Source organism: Amphiura filiformis, chromosome 4 (genome assembly GCF_039555335.1).
Source record: "Amphiura filiformis chromosome 4, Afil_fr2py, whole genome shotgun sequence".
NCBI lineage: Eukaryota > Metazoa > Echinodermata > Ophiuroidea > Amphilepidida > Amphiuridae > Amphiura > Amphiura filiformis.
In genome coordinates, this window is record NC_092631.1 from 65,637,921 (window position 1) to 65,654,855 (window position 16,935).

Below are 16,935 nucleotides of genomic sequence, written 5' to 3' on the forward strand. Positions count from 1 at the left end.
CCTGAACTTGTTAGGGGTGGTGCAATAAATTGTATCCCGGGGCCGGGAAGGTGAATTATAGGGGGGACGCAAAGATTTGTTGGCATGTCAAAGGGGGGGCATTTTTTGGCAGGTCGAAAGGGCGGGTCAAGTAATTTTTGGCAGGTCGAAAGGGTGGGGGAGGGGGGAGCAAGCAATTTTTGGCACATATATTTTGAGCAACGTTTCTATATTACACCCTAAAAGGTGTAAGAAAACGTTAGGAACGTGTTCAAATATGCAAAATTTCTTTTCAATCGCATTATATGATAAGACTTTTTAAGTCCAACTTGTAATTTTGTAAGAAATTTGGACACAAGTTTTGGCCAAATCTAACACAAATTGTCTAACACAAATTGTCTTAGTTTTTACAACTTACAACCGCAAGCAATATGAGAAACATTTTGGCTGCAGTGATGCAAAGTTGGTCTATTTTCCAAAAGAAATTAAGAAAATTTTGAAAACAAAATGACCCATCCATAGGCCTATACCGAAATTCCCCATGCGGAAATACACCAAAATATTGCAGTTCCCCATGCGGAACTGCACATCCCGACCTGCATCACCGCATGCGGAAATGCAAGTTGGGATATGTAGTTCCTCATGTGGAAGTGCGTGACGGAATGTGTAGTTTCGCCTTCTGATGTGTGCAGTATAGTACTGCATGTGGTACTGCACATATAACGGTCGGTTGTAATACCTGGTTTGAGACCTTGACGTATTTTTGAGACCATAACGTGTTTTTGAGACCATAACGTGTTTTTGAGACCATAATGTGTTTTTGAGACCATAACGTGTTTTTGAGACCATAACGTGTTTTGAGACCATAACGTGTTTTTGAGACCATAACGTGTTTTTGAGACCATGTGTTTTTGAGACCATAATGTGTTTTGAGACCATAACGTGTTTTTGAGACCATAACGTGTTTTTGAGACCATAATGTGTTTTGAGACCATAACGTGTTTTTGAGACCATAACGTGTTTTTGAGACCATAATGTGTTTTTGAGACCATAACGTGTTTTTGAGACCATAACGTGTTTTGAGACCATAACGTGTTTTTGAGACCATAACGTGTTTTGAGACCATAACGTGTTTTGAGACCATAACGTGTTTTTGAGACCATAACGTGTTTTTGAGACCATAACGTGTTTTTGAGACCATAACGTGTTTTTGAGACCATAACGTGTTTTTGAGACCTTTTTCTGTTTCAGTTGAGACCTTTCTCTTTGTTTGAGACCTTTCTCTGTGTTTGAGACCTTTCTCCGTTTTTGAGACCTTTCTCTGTTTTTGAGACCTTTCTCTGTTTTTGATACCTTTCTCTGTATTTGAGACCTTTCTCTGTTTTTGAGACCTTTCTCTGTTTTTGAGACCTTTCTCTGTTTTTGAGACCTTTCTCTGTATTTGAGACCTTTCTCTGTTCTTGAGACCTCTCTGTATTTGAGACCTTTCCCTGTTTCTGAGACCTTATTATACTATTGAGACATTGTTGTGTGTTTGTTTCTGAGACCTTTCTCTGTTTTTGAGACCTATTGTGCTATTGAGACATTACTGTATGTTTATTTCTGAGACCTTTGTGTGTTTTTGAGACCTTATTGTACTTTTGAGACCCTTGTGTAGTTTTGAGACCCTTTTGGCCCTCACGGCCGCCCATAGATACATGCATGGAGAAGGGAAGACACGACCTACCCCAAATGACCAGGCCACCAAGTGCAAATGTGTATCTACTTTGGAAGGCTCATGTTTTGGGGGATATTTCAAAAAAGCGATATGCCAAAGACCAAAATCTTTGGGCACGTAGCTTGTTAATGTTATGTTGATATAGCTCTTTTCGGCATACCTACGTTATAATATATACTAGTATATAGTCCAGTACATACCAGGGTTTAATGTGCATCCTCAAGGACAAAATTAAATGTCAACAGTGGTCAAATTCCAAAAATGCTCAAATCTGGTTAAAAATTATTCCTCTCATTGCAAGGATTCAGAAAAAGTATAGTTTTACCTACCTGCAACATACCGTTCTTGAGTTACAAGCAAAAAGGTCAAATCTAGGGGGTGGTCAGTTTTTTTGGCCAAACAGGGGCCAAAAATTAAAAATGCTCTGATTTCAACGCAAATGGTCTCAAATTGCTCGTCATATACCATACTGACTCGAGTGTAATCACATCCCGTTTTTAAATGAAAATTCTTCAAAAAATTGGGGGTGGGACTATACTCGAATTAAAAAAAAATTTAATGATCATGAATGATCCTAGTATCTCTAGGTACTGGGTCAATCCAAATCCGAAAAAATAAATAACTAAAAATATTGTTGTTGAAATTGGGGTGGGACTTCTACCCCCTACCCCCACCCAGCTGAAATCAGTTCATCTGACTGATCATTCACCATTGGGCACGTAAATTAGAGATTCCATGTTCAGATCCTTCTTTATATTCCAATTTTCAGCATACAGATGTTCACAAACACAAGTGGTTTTAGATATTTGCCATGGCATCATCACATTGAGTTTAGAATCGAGTAGTCATGATCTAACTCATGTCTGCTTCAGGGCTTTCATTAGGCACTTGTCAGTTGGCAGTTGAGATGTAAAATGCACCAGGCAATCCGTTGCAGAACTGTTCCAGTATAGTACCACCCATTTATGTGTAAGACGTTTGACAACAATATAAGATAACAACTCATACAACAGAAATACTAATAGTTTGTATAATTTATTCATCACAAAGCTGAACAATATTGAGAATTGGATCACTTTTACAAATTAAGGTGTGAGCACAAATTTATGGTATAGAAATATCAATTGAAATCCACGGGTGACTGACATTTCCAGGCTTCTTGAATCACTGATTCTTTTACACACCAATAAATTTAAAGAAATGTTTACAATTGGTTGTGTGATTTATGCTTTTATGGCAATCAAATAAAGTAAAACACAACTTGGCTTAAAAAGATACATAATTGTTTGTCACATCCTGATGATTGGTGGTGCAAAAAGAAACATGTCAAATTAATGGTTAGAAACAACTACCATTAACTTTGAAAGAGTATTTCATATGCAGCAGTATCTTATTGAATTTTCAGGTCTAGTGTTTCTAGAATTAAAATCAGTTTAGTTTGGTCTCATACACAAAATATAAATCAAAATTTCAAATATAATAGCAAATTCAAATTGTACACTATTTTGGTAACTATCATTATATAATATTATTTTAATTGCTCTCAGATATATATTTTCCAAGGATTTTTACACCATTGTAAAATAACTCACTCTCTAAAATCTAAGACAAGATCATGGTAAACAGTCACTTTGCATAGCATAAACACAGGGGCGTAGCAAGCGGGTGGACAAAGTCCAGGGGCCCAGAGGGTTCAGGAGCCCCCAAGCAAAAGTAAAAAACAAGGGGGACAATAGGGGAGATGTTAAAAGGGCCCTGCACTGCTCCTTGTTCATGGGTCCCCAAGGCTCTTGCAACGCCCGTGCATAAACATAAACAATAATAAAACATCCGTTTGATAAACATTATAAAACACAAATTTCATTTATTCTGTTACATGATCGACTGCATTCTAATTTCATTTACTTTTTTACATGATTGACTGCAACCTAAATGTTGTAAACTTCTACTTCATTGTGTCAATTTGCATGTTTATTCATGTCGTTTAATTTTTAAGGGGTACTACACCCATGTGGTAAATTTGAGATTTTTTGCATTTTTCTCAAAAATAATAACACACTGGTAACAAAAGTTATGTATATTATTAGCAAGGAATCCAATAGCTACACTGAAATTTCAGTGACTCAAGACAAGCTGTTTAGTATATATGATAGGAAACGAGGTACATACTAGCGGTACCTCTTTTCTTATCATAAATAACAAACCGCTTGTCTTGGGTCATTGAAATTCCAGTATAGTAATTGGATTCCTTGCCCCTCTGTGTTACCACTGTGTTATTAGTTTTTGAGAAAAATGCAAAAATAGACACAAATTTATCGAGGGGTGTAGTACCCCCTTAAGATATGAGCAATTAAAGGGTTTCCAAAACAACAGGAAACAAAAGGAAATATATCCTTTGTTTGGCTATATCTCAAAATCAATATTTCCGAGTTGCGCCTGATTTTACTTGAACGAATCACATATGGGTAAACAAAACAACAACAAAATACAAGGGCTAGCAAGCACATAAGGGCATCTAAATTGTCAGATTTGGCAAGGTATCACTTGTTTTTAAATGATTGTCAAACCAAGCAACATATTCATTTTACACAATAAGGAAGTTAGTACATTTTCTGTTAATAATTCCTCGGGATAACACAAGTTTTGAGGGCATTTAAACTGGCTATATTATGGCTGTTGCTTATAATGCAAGGTACAAACAGCTTTGCCTTAACACAACAGACCTCTTTATCATGAAGACTTATGGAGTAAAACTGGCTATGGCTTGTACATTCAACCTAATACACTTTCTGAAACAGTTGCGTAATCTGTTTCTAGAACGTCCCTTGCTAATTTGATATTGCTTTCTTTTTGTGACCCCTCAAGTGTGTCTTTATTATTACTTTGTAGGCTACATGAAACTCCAATAAGTAGTATAATAAAACTCTGAACAGCCAGTATGGTATATACATATTATATGCAAACTGCTATGACTATATGTAGTGGATGAAGCAAAATCAGTCTAAAGTTCATCATATTCAATTTTCAGTTTCTTATTGGATGCAGAAAACCCCATTGAAATTGAACCAGTTCAAAACATATGTTTCCAAACAATAGTTAACAGATGAAAATATTTCCTTTGGTTGGCTATATCTCAAAATCAATATTTCCGACTTCCGACTGATTTTGCTTGATCGCAGCACATGATGTGCAATAAATATACTCTGTGCTCAACTTGGCCTTAAAGTTTATACAAGCAAACTTGGTACACACAAACCCTGGGTAATATTAACCCTGGTGTGTTACATACCTAACTTTATACTACAAGATTCCTTTGCACTCTTTTATCAAATATCATACATTTTGTGTGTTATTTCAGCTATGTTGTGCAATATAATCATAATCTGTGTGTGCATATGAAAGACAAAGGCAGAATAAACCTTCATAGAATATTATTTGCTCTGCTATATTTTTCCTTTAAATGGGCACTACATACTTCCATTATTTCTGAGTTAATATAATGACTTGTACTGATAACAAAATTAATTAACATGATTTACATGACCATTATTAATTATAATAAAAATATGCTTCCTCTATAACACATCAGATTGTCACAATAATGTGCTCTGGTCAAACAAAACGCAACAAAATGTGGAAATGTGAAAACTCTGCATCAGTCCAGCCCGGGTGATATTATTGTCCCAGCAAACACAATGTTTTTAAAATGTTATAAATGTGCTATAAATGTGTTTTGGTTTTGGTAAAAACGTTTTAACAACATTTAAATGTTGGGTTATATAATTTTTAAAACATTTATATGAAAAACACTATAATAACATTTTTAAAATGTTGCCTATTATCGCAACATATTTTTAGGTAAACATTTTTGCACTTAAGTGTTTAAGTGTCAACACTTTTAAGATTATTAAAATAACATTATGTTTGAATGTTTTTCAAAAATGTTATCAGAATGTTTTTTAATGTTTTCTACCCTTTTCTGTAAAATGTTTTGTGTTGTCATCAACATGAGAGCATCAAATTGCAGAGTGACATAAAACCTGTGGGTCAGGCAATAGATTGGTCACAATATTTACTTTCAAATATTATGCATCAATTTCACCATAAGTGTTATAACAATGGTTGCAAGTATAACGGTGGTCTCCATGGAAACTACACATAACATATTTTGATCCTAAAAACAAAAAATATATTGCTGATTTGAAATTATTATTAACAATACAGGACTTATTGTTTATATATGTTTGGCTACATTTAGCACACAACAATACCTCATATAAACATTAAGATTACTTATTTGCTGAAATATAATGACATGTGCACATAAAACAGGTACTTACTTTTTTCTTTTATCTAAGATTTATCAGGTGGTTAAATAATATACATACAGTATTTAAAAAAATACTATAATAAATGACATCTTATTAATATGTTCAGTACACAAACATGTGGCCATAAGCACAATATTTTGCCTCTATACTATACAGGTACTATATTAGTTACCCCCTGTTTGTTCACGAAAATACAGGAACATCTATGGTCTGGTGCCGTATTCCATGAAGCTGAAGGCACCAGACCATAAATCGTCAGAACAAATGGGGGTAACTATTTTATCCTTTAGTGAACATGAATTCTATTATCTTCTGACTTGTTCTTAACCTTTGCTGAAGGAATTTAGTTTGATGAACTTACTGAAAAGTAGGTCAGTTTCTTCCTTGCTTTTTAACAGTGTAGCCATGCCCCAAGTCAAGTATATCGTGCGAGTCAGTGGCGTAGCGTCATAGGGGCACGTGGCCCCCCAGTCAATCTGAAATTTTTAAAAATCCCATAAGAAAATTGCCGAAAAATGTGATGACCCATGCTACGCTGGCCACTGGTGCCAGTTGTGTTATGCATGTGTTAGGACTATGCAAGTAATACAGAAAATATTACCAACCTGTATATAATGAGGAGTACGCAAATGCTTGACCAATAAGAATACAGAATTCTTATCAACTAAAGGATAATATATAATATTCTGCAACTATTGTAATAAGCCTTATTCCAAAGAGTCATCACTTCTCTCATCCATTACATTCTGTGTATTATTGGTATTATTTGTAACACTGATAACAAAGCGTTTCTCTGTATAAAACCTAGTCCACATTAGTATATTTTTGTCATCGTGTTGCAATTACCCGATTATGATAAATGAATGATGAGAGCGTCCACAGGGTCAGCACCTCGTCATTGTGTCATAAGAAATTCTGGTCATACACAAGCCATGGCAATTACGAAGTCCATTGAGTAAACATAAATACAACAATGAAATGTGTACATACAGGTAATTTTGGTCGGCAATTACGACACGCTCGTGGTACAAACCGGCCCAATGATGGAAATTTTCATCATTCACAAATGAAGACACGATTGTAGTATGCCGACGACATTGAGTGGACACATGGTACTAATATAATAATACGATTATGACACGGTCGTAATCGACAGGAAAAAACACACTCGTGTGGACTGGGTCTAATACACTAAACATATTTGATAACTAAATCAACCTTCAACACATATTATCCTGGTCAGTGTGGCAGCATTTTGTGCTAAGTAAACAGGTTAAACTTTTAAACTATACATATAAAACAGAAAGAAGTTATATTTACGAGTCAAATATCATATCTCCGCTAAGCTATCTACTGAAGATAACACTGTGAATACAATCTTGTCTAGAAAGTATAAAAGCACAAGACCTAAATTGGTGATGAGAAACCTTATCATGAACTGTCACAACCTGTATTCTCAAATGAACAACACATTGGAATAAAACCAGTCAGTAAAAAAAAAACAATAACAGAATATCACCCTAAAACATATCATCACAATAATTGATAATACATCAATTTGGACACAAAACATAATATATATATATATTTTGGCAATAAAATGGTATAAAACTACATATTTACATAAAAGGTTATACAGCTTGTGTCCTTATATAATATGACACACATTTGAAGAGCTTATTTCCAAACCGTGTTAAGTCCACTATCCCATGTTTTCTGATTTCCCTGTGCGATATTGCAATGTGTTGTGATGCTAGGTATTATAATTGCAGCTGGATGCACCATTACAAAGCACACAGTGGATGGACGCACCGTAACAATACTGTGTGAGGCTTTTGTCTCCCAAATGAGAACAATAGTCTGCATATTGTTATGCAGCATTGTTATGGTAAATAATAGCTTGTTGATGGTACAACTCTTTGTTGCTAATGTCAAACTTGTCAAAGTAATTATGATTGTATCTCACAAGTAAATGAGACGCATGGGGTTATGGACTTAACACGGTTTGGAAATAAGCTCTTCATTTATAAACAAAAAAAGACAACCAAACTAACTTTATGATATTGTCACCCTACTACGATAATTGCCTTAGTCATTTTTTGTAATTTTGAGTACAAAGAACAAAATGGGGTTCAAGAATGCAACAGTTACGTAATCACCCTAATTACTTCGGATTATTCCCTTTTTAAAAGTGGTAAAGATTGGCGAATAAATATGTTTAAATACATGCTTGAAACATATTTTTTACGTTGTTCTCAAAATCACAGAAAATGTAGAAGGCTGACGATATACTTATCAACTTTACACACATTGTATTCAACACTCGGCAATTCCAGTTGAAATCCATACACTCCTATGGAAGACATGCCCTCAATATCTCACACAGGAGTTGTAGATTTCAAATAAAGTCATTAAGGTAACTCTGTTTGAAACTCACACTCCCTGTGTCTAAGATCAAGGTTATGTCTTCAATGCGGGTTGTGCAGATTTCATTTAGATAAACCCAATAAGCAAATGACCTAAACTGTGCACCAAAATATTGTTACCCTAAAAAACAAAACATTTCTTGATGAAATAAATATGCAATAAAAAATATCCATATTACCACTGGTGGGGAAATTTAATGTCAACATTTTGATACATCACCCAATAATTTCCAGAAGGTTTGATTGGAGCAAGATATGGCAATTTATATGAATAAAGGTAATGAATCAAAAGGTGCAAAACACATTTATTATTCCATGTACATGTGTAATCTTCTAGTGTCTCATGGACTGCTAATTTCATAGCAAGAAATCTAATTTTAAAAGTATATTAAATCCTTATCAAGCACAATGAATCTATCCAAAATTTGATTCTTTTGTTCTCATAATTAGTGGTGTAGAGACTGTGGTGTACCCCCTGCTTGAAATACCAGGACAAAACAGAAATAATTTGTGATTTTCATATTCTTTTTGATATGCTTTAGACTAAAATAAACCCCATTTTAGTATTAAAATTGCGAAACTTTCAAGTTGTTCTTGGAGCCGGTCAGTAAGATGACTTTGTAATTCCCCCACGGAAATTGTGCACGGTACACCACTGATTGAAACTACTGGATCAATTTTGATGCATTTTCAACAGAATGTAGTATCTGAAGTGAGCTCAATTCCAAAATGAAGATTCCAAAAAAGATCAAATGTGACTCCTCGCCACAACTGAGCCCGGATGTCGCCAGTGCCACTATTGAGATATGCTCCATCGAACTTAACAATAAACAATAGGAAAGAAAGGATTTATTGACTGTTTTATTGATTTTTCACTACTTAAATGTCAAGTACTATAGACATGATATACATCATTTTAAAGCTTATTTCAAGCAGAATATTTTGGTTGAATATCTCAAAAATGATGATTGGCAACATCCGGGCTCAGTTGTGGCGAGGAGTCACAAATAATAGTTTATATAAAATTTATTTTAACAATCACATCACATAATTTGTCTGAAAGTAATAAAAAAAAATTGAAGAATCAACACCAGCTGATCAAACTCTGGCCCACAGTAAAACACAGGTATTCAGTGCCAAAAATATGGTATACAGGATGAACATTTGTGACCCATTGCAGCAAACATTAAAATCACAAAATTACTAATAAAACTTAGAATGTAACCAATTTACATTGACATTTTTTATTAAAACATTATCTTAGGCAGTGTTAACAATACAAGCCTCGATAACTTCCCATGAAACTGAAGAATACAAGTTAATTTCAAGCCATCAGCCTACACTAATTGTCAACCTATTATGCTATTTTTTCCGGATTTTTGGAGCTGTGGGAAGTTTTATGTTTTATGGAAATAAATTAGTAGAAAACGGAAAACAGAGAAAATGCACTTTTGCAAATGTAAGCTTATTTCCACCTAAAATATTGGCAATTTTGAATTTTGAAGTACAGTCAGCCTTAGCAAACCCCATATTCCACTGATATTTTCTTCAAGTCCTTTATTTACTTGCCGTTTTGGCCAATTAGTGGTCATAATTTTGCAGTTCTGTTCAGTACTTTGATCCCTGGGCCACAATCTCCGATAGTAATGACAGTAGCCATGATATTAGATATTTACCTGTTTCTAGAACCTTCCCTAGAATCTTGAAATTTTAGAAAATGGAAAAAAAAACATATAATTTGACATAGAAAACAAAAAAAACTTGCCCCTCTACTCTAATACCACCACTCATGTGTATACCGTACACACAAAAAGTACAATACCCTGTAACATATTGGTACATTTCAGTCATTTCTTCACTTGGTTAAATAACCAAGGACACTAAATACACAGAATGAAGCTGGTCTGTGTAAAGTGGTATGAGTAAGATATTCAAAAATTGTTAGAATTGAATGAGAATTAGCATCCATATGCTTATAAAACACAAGATTATATTACAAGGTTTCAAATGTGTAATCTACAAAATGTTGATTCAATGTTGGTCTTTTGAAATGGTGCTTCTGTATTTGACCTAACCAACACCTCATACCTTATTGTTTATATACAAAAGTCAAGTTGGAATTTTGATTTTCATTCAGGGATGTGAAAGAGTTCTTAGACATTTTTATTTGATTTCATCTCTTTTTCTGCACTTGCTCTGTACAAAAATACAAGAGAGCTTTCCAAATTTTACAGTTTTTCAGACTTTTCATACCTGTTTATTTTTTTATCTGTGGTCACTCATTTGCCTCCAGGGTGATAATTAGGTCAAATATAGTGCATGCTTTTTTTTCAAACCATAGTAAGCCGTCTCTAACAAGTGCATGTACAACATACATACACAACAAGGCAAAGACACACATCTACAGAAGATGGAAAGTATAGGAAATATGAGTGAGTACATGTATGCATATGTCAGTTCAGAAAATCTCAGATCCAATTCTTCCACCATACATACACAGCAAAACAAATCAAAGCGATATTTGGTTACACACAACACAATAGTGCTAACAGTGATTCTTAAACACTTGAGAACGTTTCTGCAATCTTATTGCTTCTTACCCGTGTGATATGACATGATATCACACGGGTCAGCGCGTGCGCATCGACGCGATACGCGTACTCGCTATTTGAACCAATCGGAGGCGCATAGCAACACCGGGACTGATCGATTTTAAGCCATAGGTAATTCCTTGTAAAATGTAGAATTTAATTTGATTGAAATTTGTAATACTTATGAAATTTGTAATACTTATGATATTTTTATTTGAATTGAAGTGTTTAAGAATGAGAATAAAGGTATTGTTTTTAGCCGCTGTCCTGCATCTATCGTCTCATATAACACGGGCGACATCATTATTTTTGGCGTAAAACAACGAGGCGGAACGATGTCGCCTGTGTTATATGAGACGATAGATGCACTCCAGCGGCTAAAAACAATACCTTTATTATCTCATGATCTTGTTTGTAACAGGTCATCATGTACAATGTAAATCTGGAACTAAGTACTCTGATTATACCAGCAGATGTGCAATTTTCTAAACCAAATTCACACGTTGCATGGTTCCGTCATGTGCGAGGAGAGCCTCGATTTGGCAGCATGCATGAATGGGAATTGAACCAGTCATATAACATTGCATCAAGTTATGTTATTCTTCCTTTCATGTCATGCCAGTTCGAGGCTCTCCTTGCATCTTGGTGGAACCATGCAATAGGCGAATAACATTGTAAAAATCTTTCTGAAAATAAATCTAGACAAGTAATTTGTAATTATAAAAAGAAAGAACAAATTAATCAACAAAATTATTTCTCACCAATTGCATAAAATAATTTGAAAAGCACTAATTTAGGAGTTGTATTTGAAAGTTTAAAAATCATTATCATTACCTTTTATATAATAAATAAATAAGCCATCCATTATTTTTGTTTTGTAAAATATATCTTTGTGGGTTGATTGGTCAAAATGGTCTACATGTGTGTCGGCTCTTTGAAATCATCAATCTTTCATCTCCTAAGAACCTATTTGTCATAGTTTTCATATGACGGTGCATGTGGTGAGCTAATGTTACATGTTACGGCACCATGTCTAATTGGGTCATATAGAACTATCGGTGCCCAGTTAGGTACCAATGACTATTTTTATCATACCCTGGTGATGTAATAAATTATATCAAGCATAATAATTAAGATTTGCATAGTGTTATAATTTTTCATTTAAATGAAAAATGAAAGCACTATGCGAATGTTCAGTGTACGATAGAAAGAGCCATTAGTACCTATCCACCACCAATAGCATTTTACTAGGACCAAATTAGACTAAGTCAGTCAAAATAAAATGAGAAGAAAAAGAATGAGTAAGAGATCTTGGGATATTTGATTAGTTGTTGTCCTGCTAATACACACATAAAATGATGATTGCAGTGTGATTGCTCTGACCAACGGAATGGGCTATTCCAGTTGAAATCCATACACCCCCTGTGGAAGGCATGACCTTAATCTTCCAAACAGGGAGTGTGAATTTCAAATACTCAATGATTGACTCCATTTGAAATTTACACCCCCTGTATAGAAAATTAAGGTCATGTCCTCCATACGGGGTGTATGGATTTCAACTGGAATAGCCCCATGGCATATTGCCTAAGTAGCTCACATAAAACTGCTACATTTGAATGTATGATGTATGCGTATCAAGTAAGTTAAAATATTCAAAGATCTTTTACATGTGAGATGAGGCACATCACCCAGAGAGAAAAACACACAATTGTGTTATCATTTCTACACAATATATATGCTGGCGAAGTAATGTAATAATTGGATTCACTACCATAGCAATAGGTGAAAACAATTTTTGAATATACCGCGCTGCACTGGTACGTTCACGTGGTAGCTCTGCATTGAGCCATATCATGCTGATCACTCGCACCTGTAAGATTAGTATCCGTTGAAAAGACCGGATTGTATTCAATCTATGATTGCAGACATACACAGGTGACGAGTGCAACCTGCTTGTAGTGCAGCGCGATATATTCAAAATTGTTTTCACCTATTGCTATGGTAGGTTATCTGATTTAATACGTCACTTCGCCAGCGTATAGAAGTATAAATAGAGTTAAAGGTGTAAAGGTGATATCAACCTCTCCGACCACATGAATACCATTTGTGCTTGGGCTTGTTTGAGTCTGATTCAACACCACGGACCAGCCTCAGTCCCCCATACTCTATGGGTAGTTATGCATACTTGTTGCCAAGTTTGCAAAAAATGGGTATATTTACAGATAAAGACATTTGATTCATGAAACAAAGAAACGAAGTTATTGTTTTTCAAAATATATATTCATGAAATTAAAGAAATTGGTATTTTTTATCTATGAATAGTAAAAGATTTTGACCTTTTTTTACTTAAGCAAGAGCAAGAAATGATTCAGCTTACTGATAGGTTGTTGTTATTTCTGAAACATTATTCAACAGAAAGGATAATGTTGAAAGGGAAGACAAATGAAATCCCTTTAAAAAGGTGTTTATGCCTGAACTTGGTAAAATGAGATGTAAGAAGGTATTTACAAACTTAATAGACAAGCATGCATTCCCACAAATAAACAGAGAATGGAGACTGATGAATGAATCAGAAGCACAAAGTAAGCAGAACTGCATGTACATCAGAAGTGTCATTCCTTCTCCACCAGTGTAACTTGACAAGATAGAAATATGATGATGACATTCCCTAATTAATGATGAAAAGTGAGTGTGGGTAACATCCTCATGTTAGGTCAGACAAACAGGTGAACTGACTTCCCATTAAATGTGACAACACTATATTGTCAATTGAGACATGGTAAACTCAAAGTTCACATAATTAAACTGCCTAAGCAAAAAATAATGTCAACCTGCACTAGCCATTACATATATGCAGTGAGGTAGTGAGAGAATGTTGGAGACCAAAGATAAAGGAAAGCAGCAAAAAAACCCAGCTACCAGTAATATGCAGCACTATAACCATACCCTAGTCAATCTATGATAAACCTCTGCAGCCTGCTTTTTATTAAGGTAAGCAAGGGCAATCAATCAGCAGTTAATTCTGTTTCCAAGGTAGCTCAAACTATGTGAGCCTGAACCATGAAGGAATCAAGACTCCAGTATCACACAAATTGAACCAAGTTGACTGTCATCGTCTGACCTACACTTTGTTTAACCTCAGTTTGGTAGAGTACTGTTGTGTGGCAAACGTGTCCACAAATTGCCCTTGTACATCTGTGCATGTTCTTTGTTTAGATTAGATTGCACAATTCAATAATGCGACCGACACGCTCCTATAAAACTCAAGGTGAAACAAAGTATATGCAAGGATGTTGCCTGAAGTGGCTAAACTAAATGAGATGGTAAGAGAACCACATGTATCAGAACAACCCATCACAAACATGTCTCATATATCAGATTGTAAACAATACAAAAAAATGTGAAAACAATAATAATACAGAATTGATATTGTTACACTACAAATATGTTAATTTTCTCCATATATATATTTGTATGGTTACCTTATCAAGGTCATAAGTTACACCACATTTGAATGTCCATTTGTCTGAAATGAGTCACAATATAAACAAAATTACAAGTTATAATCAGTTAAAAATTCATATTTAGCATTTTTAGTCTTTAATACATCACACCTGCATGATGAGTTAGTTGTAGAAAAGTTGTAATTTTCATCTGTGAGAAAAAGCTGTGTGGCAAGTTGTTTTGAATGATATTTTCTAAATTCTACATTACCATAATTTAAAAGTCTTGGAATTGCCCAGCAACCATGTCTACACATTACTTTACGATTATTAACTTTATGATTATTTCATGTTATTACATGTTATTGTGACATTGTATAAAAAAGCACATAATGTAGTTGCTATCTTTTTAAAGGTTTAATGTTATAAGAATTCATTTTAAAAATTGTCAATATAGCTGTAGCTTTTATAGGAGGGGTACAAAATAATGAGAATGACTGTAAAAAAAACCTCACAAAATCAAAATTCTCAATTTGATAAGACAAACTTGTCAATTTCAGGCTTGGTGATGCCTTGGTCCCGTATTAAATCACTTGCTTTTTTTTATCTATTCATTGAAGCCAAATTATTCTGCAACACACATTCAATACACCTCATTTTTCTTTCACATTAATGCAACTTTTATGTATATAAATATGTAGGCAAAAGTATGATACTCTATCTGCAAGTAAACTGTAGAATAACTTTATACAAACATATATTCCACTATCACTTTTATATTTAGCAACAAGTATTGGTTTATGAACAATGGCTATGATTAAAAAAAGTATCATGTTTTATAGAAGTAGCTGTAAGCTTCATACAGTGATGCACCATAGTGCAATACCCAATTCAGCTCACATCCAGCTTAACCATAATAACCAGAAAGCTCTCCATAGAAGTGCATCTTTAGCTTACATTTTATGTCTTGACTGTAACGATATGGAGGATCACCCATTATCCTATATTTAGTCACAGCAATTATCCTACACTTGTCTAATGTTACCCAGGACTTCATCTGCGCACCATGTCTGTTGCCATCCACAGATTTGTTAATACCTGGTTTATGCTTGGGTGGAGTGAAGCAAGTAAGAGTAAGTAAACAGTCTCGGTGGCAGATGAAATTGGATTATGAATTTCTTCTTTCTTGACCCAATGGTTGTGAATGATCTTCATTTCATTCACACAACTTTAGTGCTCTCTTTACTAAGCCTACTGCACAGACAGAACCTTGAGATAACTCTCTAAATTCATCCCAAGTTTACCCAAACTGAAGAGATGGGGTTTTTTTTGTTCCTTTTCATTCTGATAAGCCCATAGGTAGAGGGTCCTAAACATATAAAATAAGTCTTGCAAAGGATGTTAGTTTCAGGATGAATACAGGAAGGGCCAAACAGGCCATACCTCCACCCTTTTCTCTCCTGGCACCACACTGTTTCATGTCATGTTTACATTGATGCTTAAGAAAAGAATTTCTGTCAAAATGTGATATATCCACCCATAGTGTGGCACTAACATAACCTGTCATTTCCTACCCTACAGTGGTTAAGAAAACAAAGGTAGCTGTTATGTTCAAAGGTTCATATTAATTCTGAAAGTGAAAAATGTCTATTCAGCTCTCCTTATATCAAGAACTGAGTATACTTGTAGCACACTATACACAAACATAGTACTGTCATAATGGTCTGTTTTAATATCAATAAAACTTCTCTTGGCAGTATCACTATTAATAAAACTTTGTTGGCATTATCAATTATTACTACTTATAAATGGCTTTTGTCAATTATGTATCCATAATTCTTATAATTGAAGCGGTTAAGGGCTAACTCTATGCATATATTTTTTATGATATACAGGTTACAAAACATCAACTTATCATATTCTTGTTTTAATTACAACTATACAATGTTACAAACATAATCAATCATTGTGTATTTTTCCTTTCATGGGGCTGGCTATCTATCTAATTATCTATCTAAACAAGATGATTATCTCCAGATCCAAGTGGAACTTTTGACTTCACAATGTCACAAATCCATATTAAAGTTGAATTCCTTCAACTCTCGGATATGTATCAATGTTTTAGATCTGATCTTGATCTTGAATTATAATCCACATGGAATATAGATATAACGTGGCTGATAACGATAGGCCACTGGTAATTCTACCCTGTTACATACATGTAGATGCAATCTCTAATCCAGATCATCATACAATTTTCAGATCTAGATTAAGTTTGATGTTTTGATGATACAAATATGGACTCTTAATCCTGGTGAAACCATAACTCTGTGATTCTGGTAAAAAGACCCACATGGAACTATCTGATCCAAATCAGAGTCAAGTTTCAGATTCACATGAAAGTTGAACTTTCAGATCCAGATAAGTGTGGAACTCTCAAGATTCAGA

General features: G+C 34.5%; 1 protein-coding gene across 1 annotated transcript in view; it reads right to left on the bottom strand.

The window, feature by feature from the left end:
* Positions 1–11,444: 11,444 nt before the first annotated feature.
* The window catches only part of LOC140150330 (sodium/hydrogen exchanger 9-like), a 34,591-nt gene continuing 29,100 nt past the window's right edge, over positions 11,445–16,935 (bottom strand). The window contains 1 exon segment of the mRNA XM_072172337.1: positions 11,445–14,570. Coding sequence (XP_072028438.1) covers positions 14,544–14,570 — 27 coding nt within the window. The 3' untranslated portion in view covers positions 11,445–14,543.